At 34.9% G+C, this 19761-nt stretch overlaps 1 protein-coding gene and 1 long non-coding RNA gene across 2 annotated transcripts in view; one reads left to right on the plus strand and one right to left on the minus strand.

Annotated features, from left to right (window-relative positions):
* Nucleotides 1-19761, plus strand: part of LOC149803318 (sodium-coupled monocarboxylate transporter 1-like) — a 41087-nt gene that overhangs the window by 17024 nt on the left and 4302 nt on the right. Inside the window, exons 5-11 of the mRNA XM_089951356.1 lie at nucleotides 2634-2788; nucleotides 8432-8572; nucleotides 14355-14484; nucleotides 15039-15127; nucleotides 16365-16480; nucleotides 17563-17633; nucleotides 17983-18069. Of these exons, the coding sequence (XP_089807482.1) occupies nucleotides 2634-2788; nucleotides 8432-8572; nucleotides 14355-14484; nucleotides 15039-15127; nucleotides 16365-16480; nucleotides 17563-17633; nucleotides 17983-18069 (789 nt within the window). The remainder of the gene's footprint in view (nucleotides 1-2633; nucleotides 2789-8431; nucleotides 8573-14354; nucleotides 14485-15038; nucleotides 15128-16364; nucleotides 16481-17562; nucleotides 17634-17982; nucleotides 18070-19761) is intronic.
* Nucleotides 2694-18276, minus strand: LOC149803319 (uncharacterized). Its single transcript, XR_016419954.1, has 3 exons — nucleotides 18197-18276; nucleotides 15030-15135; nucleotides 2694-3052 (listed from the first exon to the last, which is right to left on the minus strand). It is a non-coding gene; the product is annotated as an uncharacterized LOC149803319 (long non-coding RNA).

Raw genomic sequence — 19761 nt, forward strand, 5'->3', positions numbered from 1 at the left:
TTGCGCTTTTCAAACTTCGATGTATTGTCTATTTAAAAAAATATATTGCACTTTGGGCCGGAAGGAACCTCATCTAGAGGACTTTCAGAGTTGGTGATTTCCACATCAACGTCCTTTGTTGACAACCATTTCCCATACGTAATATGTTTACCAACTTCACATTGTTCATTCACGGACATTGCTTCAATTTCCTATGATGGACATTATATCGCAACTGGTACAATGAGAGGAACCGACCTGAATTGTGGGCAAGCTGTAAGTGTCATTCTGGTGGATAAATGGAGGACATCTGTCGTCGTATTTTGTAAAGGAAGAGAAACGGTTGGTGTCTTCGATATTTATGGATGTAATGAAATGGATGGTGCGATCGATGTTTGTAGACGGACTAAATTGATGAACTAACTATAGGCAGTAGGTTGAAAGATTCCAAGTTTCAGCATTGGTTCAAAGTGGTTGGCAGTCTACGTCATTTGTGTTTGAGGGCCTATTCTGGTTCGCATAATGACTAGAAGTTGTTTTTTATTGCCTGATTGTAAAACGGTCAGCCACTGGTGTGCTTTGTAATTTGTTCCATTGATATTTGGAAAAAGCGATTGTATAGGTGACCCGATAACATTTGTCAAAACAATCATAGTCCATAATGACGAGTGTTCCCCACTGCTGCAACAATCTTTAACTAAACTGGCGTATGGTGGTGAAGATTGGCACAATTCATTGTAGTCAGTTCTTTATACGTAGCGATCGGCTTTTAGAATAATCTCTAAAGCTGTTCTAACACGGAATTCGTATGCCAGATCTTCATTTCCACTGAACGCTGTTGAAACTGAACTGAAGAGGCAATTTCCATCACTAGTAGCCAAGATTGGAATCCCATGGCATAGGATGATAAACTGCATTTATCAGCATTGGTCTTTGAGTGATAGTCTGTTGTGCAAATTTGCCTGTGATAGATTTCCGTTTCAGTATTCAAATGGTGCTAATGACGTCCTTTCCATTACAGCTTGGTATTTCAGGTACTGCATATTGTCTCTGTTCTTGTACTACCGCTATAATAATGGAGATAAATGGATATTAAAAAGATCAACACAGAAAGCAAAGACTTTCTAAGTCATACATATTTATTCATAATAGAAGTAAATATTTTCCAGTATTGTATGTGTATAATGTCTCTGTATCATATTTGCTCACTTCTCCTTTTCCGGTAGTTAGTATATATACTTCTAAAATATACATATACACGAGGAACTGTGTGCATCAGTTTTCTCCGAGACAATATATTTTACCAAAAAAATAATGAGAAGATTCCACTGTTTTGAAAAAAAGCATTATTGATTATTTAACGTAATTCACTATATATATTTATAGAAAAGAACGATCAACACATGGACAAAGCAAACATTTCTAATTCTTATGTATTCATTTTATGAAACACATTTATATCAACAGTAAATATTTTCCACTATTGTCATTTTAAATGTTTATGTGCGGTCTTTGCAATATCTTTTCACGTCTTTGTGTTGTTCAGTAGGACTTGAAGAAGGTTGAACATGTTCCCCATTACTTGACCGCGTACCAGTACCTTATGTATTTTACGTCTTTTTCATATCAGATCTAAAACTATATAAATGGTAAAAAACTATAAAATCCGAATTTGAATAAAACAAAGTTAGACAAAATCATATTTGAAATGTTTGTTTTTATTATTTTAAAATGCGTTAGTCGAATATACTATGGAAAGAAAATGTTAAATCTTACTAAGTTACCAAACATATGACAAAGCCTGACAAAGTCATAGAAAGTGAAAATAGAATCGTGCACTATTGTTGTAGATTGCTGCATAAATTAACAAAAGAAAAATATTAGATTTGCAACATACACCCTAATGCTTGACTGGTAATTGGTATACAAATTCTTAATTCGTTGAATCTTAGAAAGGCATGTTTATTATTATTTTACAACGTCTATATCCGATAAATTATCGTCATAAATAGTAATTTTACAAAAGGCACAGAATGTCACAAAGTGGCATAGGACAAATGTGCATTACTGATGTGAAAAATCAATCACCAAAAGCAGAATTATATGATTTTGTCTGACATGGTTATTATCCAAAGTCGGATTTATCTCCCAATTTGCAGTCATTTGATGGCTTTTATGTTCAACCATAGCCTTTTAGTTTGAAAATAGAAGCATTGTATGCTTGCAAGTATATACTCCCTTTACAAATTGACGCACAGGTGGTAGAATTTACAATGGTGATATACAAGTGCATACAAGACACGCATGATCAAAAGATAAGGAATTATTGGTTATTACTGGTACATCATTCGGTTTTGAAGATAATGTATAAAACATCATCAGGATTAAAATATTCACAGTACCTGTTGTATACGTAGAAGTCCCTTAAGATCTATCTTCACAAAATTCAACAGTTGTCTTCAGTGTTTATTCAGATCAATGATAATTCAAAAACCTGTCAAGCACAGATGCTACATTTGCAAATACGTCCAGAGACATACGATAGTGAAAATAATAACTTCTTGAGAAATATAATATTTGTGAAAGGTTAGAGGAGTTGTCATTATTAAAAAATAATGTTTTGTTATTTTTGGTTGTATTTTTTATTTGCCCAGGGAGGAATGAAAGCGGTGTTATGGGCGGACACAATACAGATGTGTATTGTCTTTGCTGGCATGATCTGCATCCTGGTACAGACATCTTTATTTGTTGGGGGATTTGACACGGCCTGGGAAATAGCTAACAAAAACAACAGGATTGTCTTCTTCGAGTAAGCCATTAGAGGGAGAAAGAGTTAGTGGTGTACTGTATAACATCGCAATAGAAATTAGTATTGTTTTTCTTTATACTGTAACAATATTCTGTCAGTGTTAACGTTGCATGGGTCGTTACTTATCACTGTTATATAAATGGGTGTGGGTGTGTATGTGCGTGTTCTATTCTTGGTTCCTGTTCCAGGTTTATTACAGTTGAAGACATTGACTCTGTTCAGGTGCCCATTAGGAAACTTTCTTGCTCCTTTTAAAACCTAAACCTGTAATAGAACAAAATTGTTTGTCAATCTTGCGCAAAAATAAATACAAGCAAGAGTTATAGTTTGAACAGTAGGTAATTTATCTGACTTCCAATTTCTTGACCATGACATTTTGAAATAGTACGATCTTTTTTCCGCGTGTGCAATTGGATAATAAATAATGCATGAATACACTGAGCAATTCAGATTCAGTTTTAATCAGTCTTTTCACAATTCAAGTGCAACCTATAATGTCTTGATTTTTACAGTCCTACTACCATATTTAAATGGAGCTGGTAAAATGCTACAGTTGTGGTACTTTAAATGGATGCAAACGAAATGTAGAAATATAATGCAGAGTGCAAAGCTTATACAGATTGCTTATTAGGAAGTTGCTTCACTAGGAATATTGGAAGTATATTTTTACATAATAGGAGAATTTTATGATTATTAATTTAAGCGTATATGTGATGAACAATTAGATACATATATCTTGAAGATCATGAAACAACAATACAAGCAACATGCGAACCGCAAAACGTAAAGTACATCCAAAACATGATAGAAAGAAAGTTAGAGAAAATACTATGCCGGTACAACTAAATAACACACATAAAGGATACGGACACAGAACCAATGTGGCAGAGTCTACATTATTGATTGATTTAAACTAATGACCCCTAGACCAGTTAAACTAGAGGGTATTATTTCACAAATTAATAAATACATGTATTCCTGAACGATTCGTGCTAAGACTAGGTGTATTTTATAGCTTGATGTGTTTTTTCTGAGTTTATCATGGTATAAACTGTCAGTTGCCAAATCACACATCAAATAATGCCTGAGGGTCGTTATGTAAAGCGTGTGAGTCAGCAACTAACTTATTCTACAACGATAAATGCAGAAAAAGCCCAACATCAAACTCTTCCAATTGCAATAATTTATAATGTTATATCTTTATTTTTTTACAAATGTTTCCTATCAGTTTTAGAAATGTATTGAAGTGTATGAATTCTTGTTGAAGGGGACTGCTACGTAGTTATTTTTAGAAACAGGGGTTTTCAACATGTAACGTAATAACTAGGTCAGTGTCAAGAAAACTGGTAGACGATCTAAGGTTTTTGAACATTCCACAGCATGGTCTTAATATTTTATCTAAATTGGTATATGTGATCTGTGTAGAAGTTAAATGTTCAAAGCAGAGGATGCATTGTTTTGTTTGACAAACGAATGGCTCTTTGATTTGATGCATTCCTGAATTCATGGTGACTTGGCCAAATAATTACTGTCCAGATGTGAGTACCCAATTTTCGTTTCATAAAATCTATTTTCATGTTCATTAACAGTTTAAGTGATGTAACCCCAATGTTCTTCATGTCAGATTTTGAATTTCCCAGCTTCATTTAAAGGCGTGCTATTTGATTCTATCAAATCAGTTCATTCAGTTTTCTAAATGAAATATAAACCCGCATTTTTATTTTGTTTTAAAGGCAGTTCAGTGTTTACATTACTTTGCACATGACTTTGCACTTTGCACGTGACTCTATTTAAAAAAGCTAGTATAAAGTAGTTCTCCATACAGTTTATACAGAAATAAACTCAACTGGATATGATCACATGGTTCAGTTCTGACCAACGAAAATATTCCCTACATTTATCAACTGATGCAACTGCAATTATCATGTTACAAATGTTTTAAAAATCCTGATAAATTCATGTTAAGATTTTTAACAAATGTAAAAAGAGAAGCACTAGATCGTATAAGGCGTGCCTGGACAATATCCAGCGCCCCATTGTCGAAAATGTTTTTATACCAAATTTATTTACGTTTTAAACATGTGTTTTTATGTGTGTAAATTTACAAAATGGACTTTTCCAGGGGTTATTAACCAAACAACTTTGTCGTGTATGCTTTTAGTACACTAACTTTGATTGTTTGTTATTTCCAAATCTTAACAAATCCTGAAAACTTATAAAGGCATTTCTTTCAAGAACATAACATATACTTGAATTTACCGAATAAATCAAAAGATGTCACATGGCTACCACTCAATATAAACAAAAAATTTGAAAATGAAGAGCAGAAACATGCTTAGAAGATACGAGGGTTATAATATGTTATGGTGTGGTAATTTTATTTCTAATTTAACCTTGCGTTGCGAATTAGCAAATTTGAACATAAGCTTTAAAAAGAATAGAATTCCAATTACTTCGATGAGTATTTCCAAAGAATTTGCAAATTAATTTTCATGGGATTGTTCATACCTTTTTAATCTGCAATACCACCATTATGTGTGCAATATATACAAATCTTACTACCGTTAACAATGAATTATTCATTTCTCGTCCACCAATAACATGTTGAATATCAACATATATATATATATATATATATATATATATATATATATATATATATATATATATATATATATATATATATATATATATATATATATATATATATAAAATAGTAATGAGGACTTTGTATTGTGCCTAATCTTTAGAAGTTCTAAGCCCTTTATAACATTATACAACACCTATAAGATAAAAAAAAACAACATATAATGATATGATTACAAAAACAAATACCATGAAATTAGAAAACATAAAAACGACATGCTGAGAATATTTAAGGTAGGAAACATTATTAGGTCTCTAAGTTTGTTCTTGCAGTCGAAATAAATGAGTTTTGAGAGCACTCTTGAATGGTATCACTGTGTCTTTGTGTCTAAGTTCAGTGGGCAATTCATCCCACGTTGCTGCGCCCTGGTATGCAAAACAACGCTGTCCATATGACTTTGTTTTCACAGTGGGAATAATGAGTATACGATTGTCAGAAGAGGAGTGTAAGTATCTTGCTGGTGTGTACACATGGGTGAGGTTGGATAGGTATGTTGGACTGGAGTCCATCAGTGAAACGTAGCACAGAGAACAAATTTTGTGTTTGATTCTGGATTGAATGGATAGCCAGTGTAGGGTACAGAGCAATGGGGACGTGTGCTCTGATCGTGGTACTCTAAGTATGATCCAAGCAGCTGTGTTTTGAAGTTGCTGGAAAAGATATTGAGATGAACCAGACAGAATTGAGTTACAATAGTCCAGTCTTGAAAGTACTAATGAACACACGTGTTTTAGTGGCATCAACTGAAAGATATTTGCGAACTGAGCTGATGCATCTCAGCTCAAGATATGCAGCCTTGCATGTGTTCATGACATGTTGGTGCAATGTGAGAGTAATGTCCAGAGTAACACCTAGGTTTCATACTGATTGTGTGAATTTAATGTTGGTGTTGCTGATATTTATTGTTTGAGGTAAAGGATGTGAATGAGAAAGTCTTTGTGTTGTGATCAGGATGGCCTCAGTTTTATCATCATTTATCTGCAGCTTGTTACATGTCATCCCTGATTTCACATCAGAAGTACCCCTCTCTACACCTTGGACAGTTGCATCAACTTCAGTTGGGTGGCTAGATTTGTATATTTGGGTGTCATCAGCGTACTTTTGGTGAGACACTAGATGATGATCTATAACACTTGAGAGCGACTGAGTGTATATAATGAAGAGAACAGGTCCATGAACGGACACCTGTGTAACACCACAGCATAGATCAATTGGGCTGGAGTGTATTCCATTTGCAGATACAATTTGTGTCCTGTTGACCAAGTAGGACTTAAACTACAGTGAGGCTGTATCATGAATGCCAAATAAAGGCTGGAGACAGTGAAGTAATACATCATGGTCTATTGTGTCAAATGCTGCAGACAAATCAAGGATGGTGAGGACTGTAATCTTTCCTCTATCCAACGCAGAGAGAATGTCATTAACTACTTTTAGAAGAGTAGTTTCAGTACTGTGGTAAGGGCGAAATGCAGATTGTACATTGCTAAAAAGACTGTTTGTATTTAGATGAGATACAAGCTGGGATAGAACAACCTTTTCTAAGATTTTTTATATGAATGGGAGATTAGAAATTGGGCGGTAGTTCTTTAAATCGTTATGGTCTAGTGTTGGTTTCTTCAGCAGAGGCTTTGCAATGGCGGTTTTGAAAAATGATGGGAATTCCCAGGATGAGAGAGAAGTATTAATAACATCAGTTAGTGAAGGCAATCCTGGATCTAAGCACTCAGGCAGCAGTGATGTTGGAATTGGATAAAGTTCACATGACTTTGGTGCACTCTTCTTCAGGATTGTATGTACAAAATCGACAGAGACAAGTTCTAACGGTTGCCGTTCAAATTCTGTATCCCAACTGTATGGTGACGACGAGTCAATTGAAATTGTGGTGTCAAGCTTATCTCTAATGGTTTGTACTTTGTCACGGAGGAAATTTGCAAACATGTCCGGAAGGTCGACTGGAGAGAAAGTAGTTTGAAGTGGTGTAGATTTGTTCCTTGACATAGCTTGTTAGTAATCTCAAAGAGCTCTTTGCAGCTGGAACTTTCCATGATCTTAGTACTGTAGTGGACTGATTTCGCTGCATGGACTATATTTGTGACATAATTCTTTGCGGCTTCATAGATTTGCTTATGAATAGTGAGTCTGGTGGAAAGCCAAAGTCTCTCAGCTGTACGGTGGTCTCTTTTAGCAGTGCGAAGCTGGTTTCTAACTCTGCTGTACCATGGAGAACACTTTTGAATTGATACTCTGCACTTGGTAGCTGGGGCATGTTTGTCAAGCAATAAACGCAGGCAGTTATCGAGTTGTTCTGCTGTAGTAGGTAAGCAAGTTGTTAGGTTAGCTTGGATGTCATGCATTAATTTGGTTCTATTTATCATACGGAGGTTTCTCATACTAGCAGATAAAGGTGGAGGGTTAGGAACTGATACATCAAGATGGCATATAATGCAGAGGTGATCTGATGCAAGGTCATGGGATACCAGGGAGGACTGTATAATGTTATCATCAGGTCTATGAAGAATCCAGACTAAAATGTGATGTTTATGGGTGGGCAATGGTTAACTGACTGTTTGAGGTTGAAAACATTAATATACATACACATATCCATACAGATAGGTATACAAGTGCTTTGTCTTTGATGTTTTTGAATGATCCTTTTGTTTATATTTCTTTTCTGTTAGTTTAAGTTTTGAAAGCATTGTGAAAGATAATTTAGCAAAGAATGTGTTAATGTCACATATTTCGTCGCTTGTTCATCTAAATATTTTGTTTGAAGATAGCATTTTCCAGTTGGTTCACTAACTGTTATATAGATCGATCAACTAAGTAAATGCACAAATGCGAAAGTACGATTAATGAAGTTCCAAGCGAAACTTGATTACCAGATCAAGCTTGCATGCTGTGTTACATACATTTGTATCCTTTTATTAATACTCTTATTAGCGTGTTTTGTGCATTATCATGGGTGGCATCATTTAACAAACATTTTCCTTTCTTAGGTTCAGTACTGACCCACGTCACCGTCACACTGTTTGGAACATCATTATCGGTGGAGGGATTCATAGTTGCTCAGTGTTTGGAACAAATCAGGCACAAATACAGAGAGTTCTGTCAGTGTCCTCTCTCAGTAAGGCCAAATTGTGAGTACTACAAAGAGTTATGCCAGTTTTGTCTCTCAGTAACGGTAGCCTGAAAGTATCACAGATAGTTATTTCAGTATCCTCTCTTGAAAAGGCCAGCTGGGAGTAGTACAGAGATTTTTCAATGTCTCCAATAATAGGTTCAGTTTCTGTGTAGTACATATAGATTTATCAATGTCCTCTCTCAATACTGTTTGAACACATAGCTACCAGGGGTATATCAAAGTTCTCTAACAATAACACCAGAACACATAGCTATATCAAAGTCCTCCATCAATAAGGACAGAACACATAGCTATATCAATGTCCTCTATCAATAAGGCCAGATCACATAGCTATATCAAAGTCCTCTATCAATAAGGCCAAAACACAAAGCTATATCAATGTCCTCTATCAATAAGGACAGAACACATAGCTGTATCAAAGTCCTCTATGAATAAGGACAGAACACTTAGCTATTTCAATGTCCTCTATCAATAAGGCCAGAGCATATAGCTATATCAAAGTCCTCTATCAATAAGGCCAAAACACATAGCTATATTAATGTCTTCTATCAATAAGGACAGAACACATAGCTGTATCAGTGTCCTCTATCAATAAGGGCAGAACACTTAGCTATATCAATGTCCTCTCTCAATAAGGACAGAACACATAGCTGTATCAATGTCCTCTATCACTAAGGACAGAACACATAGCTATATCAAAGTCCTCTATCAATAAGGACAGAACACATAGCTATATGAAAGTCCTCTATCAATAAAAATATAACACTTAGCTGTATCAAAATTCTCTATCAATAAGAATATAACACTTAGCTATATCAAAGTCCTCTATCAATAAGGACAGAACACTTAGCTGTATCAAAGTCCTCTATCAATAAGGACAGAACACTTAGCTGTATCAAAGTCCTCTATCAATAAGAATATAACACATAGCTATATCAAAGTCCTCTATCAATAAGGACAGAACACATAGCTGTATCAATGTCCTCTATCAATAAGGTCAGAACACATAGCTGTATCAATGTCCTCTATCAATAAGGACAGAACACATAGCTGTATCAATGTCCTCTCTCAAAAAGGACAGAACACAGAGCTACATCAATGTCCTTTATCAATAAGGTCAGACCACATAGCTGTATCAATGTCCTCTATCAATAAGGACAGAACACATAGTTATATCAAAGTCCTCTATCAATAAGGACAGAACACATAGCTATATCAAAGTCCTCTATCAATAAGACAAACTTGTAAGTAGAAAACGGAGCTATATCAATGTCCTCTATCAATAAGGACAGAACACATAGTTATATCAAAGTCCTCTATCAATAAGGACAGACCACAGAGCTATATCAATGTCCTCTATCAATAAGGTCAGAACACATAGCTGTATCAATGTCCTCTCTCAAAAAGGACAGAACACAGAGCTACATCAATGTCCTCTATCAATAAGGTCAGACCACATAGCTGTATCAATGCCCTCTATCAATAAGGACAGAACACATAGTTATATCAAAGTCCTCTATCAATAAGGACAGAACACATAGTTATATCAAAGTCCTCTATCAATAAGGACAGAACACATAGCTATATCAAAGTCTTCTATCAATAAGACAAACTTGTAAGTAGAAAACGGAGCTATATCAATGTCCTCTATCAATAAGGACAGAACACATAGTTATATCAAAGTCCTCTATCAATAAGGACAGACCACAGAGCTATATCAATGTCCTCTTTCAATAAGGCCAGAACACATAGCTATATCAATGTCCTCTATCATTAAAGACAGAACACATAGCTGTATCAATGTCCTCTCTCAATAAGGCCAGAACACATAGCTATATCAAAGTCCTCTATCAATAAGACAAACTTGTGAATAGAAAACGGAGCTATATCAATGTCCTCTATCAATAAGGACAGAACACATAGCTATATCAATGTCCTCTATCAATAAGGACAGAACACATAGCTATATCAAAGTCCTCTATCAATAAGGACAGAACACATAGGTATATCAAAGTCCTCTATCAATAAGGACAGAACACATAGCTATATCAATGTCCTCTATCAATAAGAACAGACCACAGAGCTATATCAATGTCCTCTTTCAATAAGGCCAGAACACATAGCTATATCAATGTCCTCTATCAATAAGGCCAGAACACATAGCTGTATCAATGTCCTCTCTCAATAAGGCCAGAACACATAGCTGTATCAATGTCCTCTCTCAATAAGGACAGACACATAGCTGTATCAATGTCCTCTCTCAGTAAAACAGACCACATAGCTGTATCAATGTTCTCTATCAATAAGGCCAGAACACATAACTATATCAATGTCCTCTCTCAGTAAGGACAGACCAAATAGCTGTATCAATGTCCTCTCTCAATAAGGACAGACCACATAGCTGTATCAAATGTCCTCTCCCAATAAGGACAGGACACATAGCTATATCAAAGTCCTCTATCAATAAGGCCAGAACACATAGCTGTATCAATGTCCTCTATCAATAAGGCCAGAACATAGCTGTATCAATGTTCTCTCTCAATAAGGCCAGAACAAATAGCTGTATCAATGTCCTCTATCAATAAGGCCAGAACACAGAGCTATGTCAATGTCCTCTCTCAATAAGGACAGAACACATAGCTGTATCAATATCCTCTCTCAATAAAAACAGAACACATAGCTATATTAATGTCCTTTCTCAATAAGGACAGACTACATAGCTGTATCAATGTCCTCTCTCAATAAGGACAGAACACATAGCTGTATCAATGTCCTTTCTCAATAAGGACAGTACACATAGCTATATCAATGTCCTCTATCAATAAGGGCAGAACACTTAGCTGTATCAATGTCCTCTATCAATAAGGACAGAACACTTGGCTGTATCAATGTCCTCTCTCAATAAGGCCAGAACACATAGCTGTATCAATGTCCACTCTCAGTAAGGACAGACCACATAACTATATCAATGTTCTCTATCAATAAGGCCATAACACATAGCTGTATCAATGTCCTCTCTCAATAAGGACAGACCACATAGCTATATCAATGTCCTCTATCAATAAGGTCAGAACACATAGCTGTATCAATGTCCTCTATCAATAAGGACAGAACACTTGGCTGTATCAATGTCCTCTCTCAATAAGGCCAGAACACATAGCTGTATCAATGTCCACTCTCAGTAAGGACAGACCACATAACTATATCAATGTTCTCTATCAATAAGGCCATAACACATAGCTGTATCAATGTCCTCTCTCAATAAGGACAGACCACATAGCTATATCAATGTCCTCTATCAATAAGGTCAGAACACATAGCTGTATCAATGTCCTCTATCAATAAGGACAGAACACATAGCTATATCAAAGTCCTCTATCAATAGGGACAGAACACATAACTATATCAATGTCCTCTATCAATAAGGACAGACCACAGGGCTATATCAATGTCCTCTATCAATAAGGTCAGAACACATAGCTGTATCAATGTCTTCTATCAATAAGGACAGAACATATAGCTATATCAATGTTCTCTATCAATAAGGACAGAACACATAGCTGTATCAAAGTCCTCTATCAATAGGGACAGAACACATAGCTATATCAATGTCCTCTATCAATAAGGACAGACCACAGGGCTATATCAATGTCCTCTATCAATAAGGACAGAACACATAGCTATATCAAAGTCCTCTATCAATAAAGACAGAACACAGAGCTATATCAATGTCATCTATCAATAAGGACAGACCACAGGGCTATATCAATGTCCTCTATCAATAAGGACAGAACACATAGCTATATCAATGTTCTCTATCAATAAGGACAGAACACATAGCTGTATCAATGTCCTCTATCAATAAGGCCAGAACACATAGCTGTATCAAAGTCCTCTATCAATAAGGCCAGAACACATAGCTATATCAAAGTCCTCTATCAATAAGGCCAGAACACATAGCTATATCAATGTCCTCTATCAATAAGGCGAGAACACATAGCTGTATCAATGTCCTCTATCAATAAGGACAGAACACATAGCTGTATCAATGTTCTCTCTCAATAAGGCCAGAACACATAGCTGTATCAATGTCCTCTATCAATAAGGCCAGAACACATATAGCTGTATCAATGTCCTCTATCAATAAGGACAGAACACATAGCTGTATCAATGTCCTCTATCAATAAGGCCAGAACACATAGCTGTATCAATGTCCTCTCTCAGTAAGGACAGAACACAGAGCTGTATTAATGTCCTCTATCAATAAGGACAGAACACTTAGTTGTATCAATGTCCTCTATCAATAAGGACAGAACACTTGGCTGTATCAATGTCCTCTTTCAATAAGGCCAGAACACATAGCTATATCGAAGTCCTCTATCAATAAGGACAGAACACATAGCTGTATCAATGTCCTCTATCAATAAGGACAGAACACTTAGTTGTATCAATGTCCTCTATCAATAAGGACAGAACACTTGGCTGTATCAATGTCCTCTTTCAATAAGGCCAGAACACATAGCTATATCGAAGTCCTCTATCAAGAAGACAAACCTGTGAGTAGAACACAGATCTATATCAATGTCCTCTATCAATAAGGCCAGAACACATAGCTGTATCAATGTCCTCTATCAATAAGACAAACTTGTGAGTAGAACACAGATCTATATCAATGTCCTCTATCAATAAGGCCAGAACACATAGCCATATCAAAATCCTCTATCAATAAGACAAACTTGTGAGTAGAAAACGGAGCTATATCAATGCCCTCTATCAGTAAGGACAGAACACATAGCTATATCAATGTCCTCTATCAATAAGGCCAGAAAACAGAGCTATATTAATGTCCTCTCTCAATAAGGACAGAACACATAGCTATATCAATGTCCTCTTTCAATAAGGACAGAACAATTAGCTATATCAATGTCCTCTATCAATAAGGACAGAACACATAGCTATATCAAAGTCCTCTATCAATAAGACCAAAACACATAGCTATATCAATGTCCTCTATAAACAAGGCCAGAACACATAGCTGTATCAACGTCCTCTCTCAATAAGGACAGAACACAGAGCTATATCAATGTCCTCTCTCAGTAAGGACAGAACACATAGCTATATCAATGTCCTCTCTCAATAAGGCCAGAAAACAGAGCTACATCAATGTCCTCTCTCAATAAGGAGAGAACACATAGCTGTATCAATGTCCTCTATCAATAAGGCCAGAACACATAGCTATATCAATGTCCTCTTTCAATAAGGACAGAACACATAGCTATATCAATGTCCTCTATCAATAAGGCCAGAAAACAGAGCTATATCAATGTCCTCTTTCAATAAGGCCAGCTTGTAAGTAGAACACAGAGCTTAGTGTATGTATGATGGTCTTTCTCTCTCACTGTCTCTCTCTAAATGCATATTAAAAATATCTATATTCTTTTACTTATAATAATAATAGTGTGTGGTTATGGGAATAATACTTGAATTGGAGTTAAAATCTAGAGAAATGGATCCTTTTTATTTTGTTAGAATTTTTAGAGTTAATACCTTTTATCTTGCGGGAGTTCTCCTCAGTAACGTTATTCAAATACTTACATGAGCCTATCCCTAATTAATGAATGGGCATTCATCATCTTGTAAGCACTGAAAGAGGATATTTAGTCCTTAATCATAGCATAATTTATCACAAAACAGTTGATTAACATTTTATTTTACAATTTAGAACCAAAATTGTTTCTCACCGTCGTAATACTGTCTCAGTTTTTCTTGTTTTGCAGATCACTCTGGTTGAACGTTCTGGGTATTGCAGCCATTACAACACTATCTGTCATGGTGGGTGTGGCCATGTATGCTTTTTATGCTGCATGTGACCCAGTGTCCATTGGTCTCGTCCAGAAAAATGACCAGGTAGTGTATGCTTGATATTATATCTTTATAGGTTCATTGTCTTGCAAGTCTTTTATTTTAAAGCCTTACCTAGCTTTGGACTGGGTTATAAATCTGGAGCATATCGCCGTCAGCACGGTGTGCAGTGACTTACGGTAAATAGTTAAATATTTAGCTATATCCATTCTAATTATAAGTGCCTAATGAGCTCACATGTTATTTTGGATGCTGCAAAGACAAGAATTTTGTGACAAAAGTTTAAGTTCTGGGTTTTAAGATTAGTGTTCTTATATATATATATATATATATATATATATATATATATATATATATATATATATATATATATATATATAAGAGGCCTGAGATTCACAGATTGTTTCATGAAAAATTGTATTTGCAAATTTGAATGCAGGCAACAGGAAGCATCACAAGACTTTTCTTTATTATCTTTTTAAAAGCAACATTATCTTCACATTCCTGTTTTCAGTATGTCTACTTACAAATCAAACATGCAAGCATCCCTTGCATATTGTTTCCTTTTCATTTACTATACTTCTTTTTACCTTAAACAGTTATTTCCCCTGCTGGTTATGGACACATTGGGAGATCTACCCGGTTTACCAGGGCTCCTACTCTCCTGTATTTTCAGTGGCAGTTTAAGGTATCAGTCTAGAATCAAATCAAGTTTAAACAAAAGTTGAAATGGAATAAACAAGAAGTGTACTAAACACTCTATCATCCAGTATCTTCCGTATCACAGAGTAATTATTGTAAATTACTGCATTTAATATAACAGAATTTAATTTATATTATTGACTTTAACTAATACAAAGAGAATTTGTTGTAATATGAATATTAATCCAACTTTACAAATTCTCAGAAAAATAAGATTTAAGCATATTCTTGCAGAAGTCTTTACACACAGTAATAATTACATACAGACCATAATCTTCATTTGCACATACTAATAATTGCATACAGAACATAATCTTTTACACACAGAAAAAATTACATACAGACCATAATATTGTTTTACACACAGGAATAATTACATACAGACCATAATCTTCATTTGCACATACTAATAATTGCATACAGACCATAATCTTTTACACATGATAATAATTACAAACAGACCATAATCTTGTTTTACACACAGGAATAATTACAAACAGACCATAATCTTCTTTTGCATATGATGATAATTACATAAAGACCATAATCTTCTTTTACACACAGGAATAATTACATACAGACCATAATTGTCTTTTACACAGGAATAATTACATTCAGACCATAATCTTCTTTACACATGATGATAATTACATACAGACCATAATCTTCTTTTACACACAGGAATAATTACATAATGTTTGAACACCCCGAAAGTATATACTTTTAAGTATTTGGCCTGAAATTCGATATCACAACCTTGTCAAGTATTGTTTCTTCACAGGATCATACTGTGTTGACTTATGTTGTCCTAATACACTATTCATTATTTTAGATGGCTGTAAGTACAGGAGACAAAATATATTTATGTTTAAAATCAGGGTCTAGCAGATAGCTAATATTGTCTTAGGTCTCATAACATGTGGTTTCATAGGATAGTCAAGATAAGCAGTTATTGGGAGAAGAATATAATGAACTGTATATTTCTAAATTTGAGAAAAACCATCAATGTTGAGCTTTTAGTAAACATTTAAAAAGCCATAGATAGGTTAAAAAATGTATGATTTGGTAGGTTTAGTGTTTGAATAAACTGGAGACTTTTTTGTTCCTAAATAAAACGGAGATCAAGGTATTTTATAGATGTGTAACTTCATATAAAGATGATAGATAGGTTAAGAATAATTTATATTAAATGAGATTTATTCATTTTTCTGTGATCGTCAAAGTACAATATCTTCCGGTTTGAACGCAATTGCTGCGGTGATGCTGGAAGATTACATGAAACCAAACTGCTGCAAAGAAATGAGCACCAGATCCCAGACCATGCTATCAAAAGGATCTGGTAAGCTATCTCACCTGACTACTTAGGATTTTTGTAAACTCTGTTGACAAACTGATCTACAATGTCAATAAAATTCATTATATATATATATATATGCACACATACACACACATATATATATTTATATATATTTTATATACACACACACACACACATATATATATATATATATCAGTATATGTATCATTAAATATTGCTCTACAAGTAAATAAATCATGACGTCTTACTCATAGCTGCTGGGAGAAAATCAGTAAGTTAGAGCATTAAACAAATGACGTGCATATAAAATGTCATAACACACATATGACACCATTGTTTGACCACTGGTAATTGAGTAATTAATTACAATTACACTGCATTTGTAATTAAACATCACTGATATGGTGTAATTGTACTTGTACTTGAACAATTATAGCTTTTGAGTAATTGAAACTGTAATTGTAGTTAACATCTGCAAGCAGATTGTAATTGTAATACATACTATATATACCTACCTACCTACCTATCATACATACATACATACATACATACATATATACATACAAGCAAACACATAGACACACATGTACATATGTATGTACATATGTATGTACATACATACATATATACATACATACATACATACAAGCAAACATACATGCAGTCATACATAAATACATACATACATATGCACACACACACACACATACATACATACATATATACATACAAATATACAAGCAAACATACATACATAGACACACATGTATGTATGTACACACATACAAGCATTACATACATACATACATACATACATACATCTGACGTCCAAAAAGATTACGAGCGAGAGGGATAAAGAATGAAAGCCATTAATTCAGTTATAAGTAAAATCCATTTCTCACATTTAAGCATATTTGTTGCTATTAAATGTTTACAAATTTGACTTTATTTGGTACATGTTGGGGATATTGTGCCTAAGAGCCATAAATCCACAACACGTACATACTTACATACATACATACATACATACATACATACATACATACATCTGGTTACATAATAAGATTAGTAATCGTTATTAAACAAGATTATTATTTTTTCAGTGATTGTAATCGGACTCGTATCACTTGCATTCGCATTCCTCGTATCTGAGCTTGGAACCCTGATCTTGCAGGTCAGTCAACTGCATTTCAATTAAAATACCATCTATCATTACAGTACTCCACATCACGTCACTATATAAAGTACATGAAAATATATTTGGACATTGTACAATGTTCAACAGATTTTAGTGATCAAAAGTAAAGTAGAACAGTAGTAACACATTTGTCACATTCCTAAATTTACTTATTTGTAATACTGGTTTATCTGCATGTGTTTATTTTTGTAGGAATGTTAGTAGTTGTAGTAGTAGTAATATCTCTTGTTTTAAAGCCCAGTGATGGTTTTATTATTAATCTCTTATTCCCTTTAGGTTGGGTTGCTTCATGTGATCATCATCATCATTACTGTTATTATTTCAGCTTGTCTCCCTCTTGTTTGGTGTGCTTGGTGGTCCCATTTTGGGAATATTTACCCTTGGAATGCTCTTCCCCATGGCTAACAAATGGGTATGTAGAAAATAAAATAAAAGTAATGAGCACATAAATTATATATATCATACAAATTGTCATGTAGTCTTTCATAACTGACTATTTCAGTAATGAGTGTCGTATATTGGAATTTGATTATACATACCTTTAAATGGCAACTGTTCATTGATATTTTGTATCCTCATACATCCATGTTCCTTTTGAAGTTCACTATTTACATGCCCTGAGAAGAACATAAGGTAAAATCAATGTTAAATTATGTGGGCATATTTGGACTAGGTCAACATAGAGGTATGATGTGATTCAATAAATACCTGATTGACTGTCATGCCCGGTGATATTGAAACATTCATACTATCCTAGGCTATTAGTGTCAGTTGAAATATTCAAACTCACCTAGCAGCTGGTTTTGAAACAGTCATACTACCCTTGCAGCATGTGTTGAAACATTCATACTACCCTGGCAGCATGTGTTGAAACATTGGTACTACCCTAGCAGCATGTGTTTAAACATTCATACTATCCTAGCAGCATGTGTTGAAACATTCGTACTATCCTAGCAGCATGTGTTGAAACATTGGTACTACCCTAGCAGCATGTGTTGAAACATTGGTACTACCCTAGCAGCATGTGTTTAAACATGGGTACTACCCTAGCAGCATGTGTTGAAACATTGGCACTACCCTAGCAGCATGTGTTGAAACATTCATACTATCCTAGCAGCATGTGTAGAAATATTCATACTATCCCTGCGGCATGTGTTGAAACAGTCATACTACCTTAGCAACATTTGTTGAAACATTCGTACTGCCCTAGCAACATAGTTTGAAATAGTCATACTATGCTAGCAGCATGTGTTGAAACATTGGTACTATCCTAGCAGAGTGTGTTGAAACATTGGTACTACACTAGCATCATGTGTTGAAACATTCATACTACCCTAGCAGCATAGTTTGAAACAGTCATATGACCCTAGCAACATGTGTTGAAATAGTGGTACTACCCTAACAGCAAATATGTTGAAACATTCATAATATCCTAGCAGCGTGTGTTGAAACAGTCATACTACCATAGCAACATGTCTTGAAACATTCGTACTACCCTAGCAACATAGTTTGAAATAGTCATAATACCCCCTAGCAGCATGTGTTAAAAAATTGGTACTACACTAGCAGCAAGTTTTAAAACAATGGTACTATCCTAGGAGCATGTGTTGAAACATTCATAATACCCTAGCAGCATAGTCTGAAACAGTCATATTACACTCGCAACATGTGTTGAAACATTGGTACTACCCTAGCAGCATGTGTTGAAGCATTGGTACTACCCTAGCAGTGTGTGTTGAAACATTCATACTATCCTAGCAGTGTGTATTGAAACATTCATACTATCCTAGCAGCATGTGTTGAAACAGTCATACTACCCTAGCAACATGTGTTGAAACATTAATACTACCCTAGCAGCATAGCTTGAAACCATCTTACTAGCCTAGCAACATGTGTTAAAACATGGTACTACCCTAGCAGCGTGTTGAAACATTGGTACTAACCTTAGCAGTGTGTGTTGAAACAATCGTACTATCCTAGTAGCATGTGTTGAAACAGATGTACTACCCTAGCAAAATGTGTTGATACATTCGTTCTACCCTAGCAGCATAATTTAAAACAGTCATACTACCCTAGCAATATGTATTTAAACATTCATACTATC

Source organism: Sinohyriopsis cumingii, chromosome 3, assembly GCF_028554795.1.
Source record: "Sinohyriopsis cumingii isolate HCF-2022 chromosome 3, ASM2855479v2, whole genome shotgun sequence".
In the NCBI taxonomy this organism is placed as follows: domain Eukaryota; kingdom Metazoa; phylum Mollusca; class Bivalvia; order Unionida; family Unionidae; genus Sinohyriopsis; species Sinohyriopsis cumingii.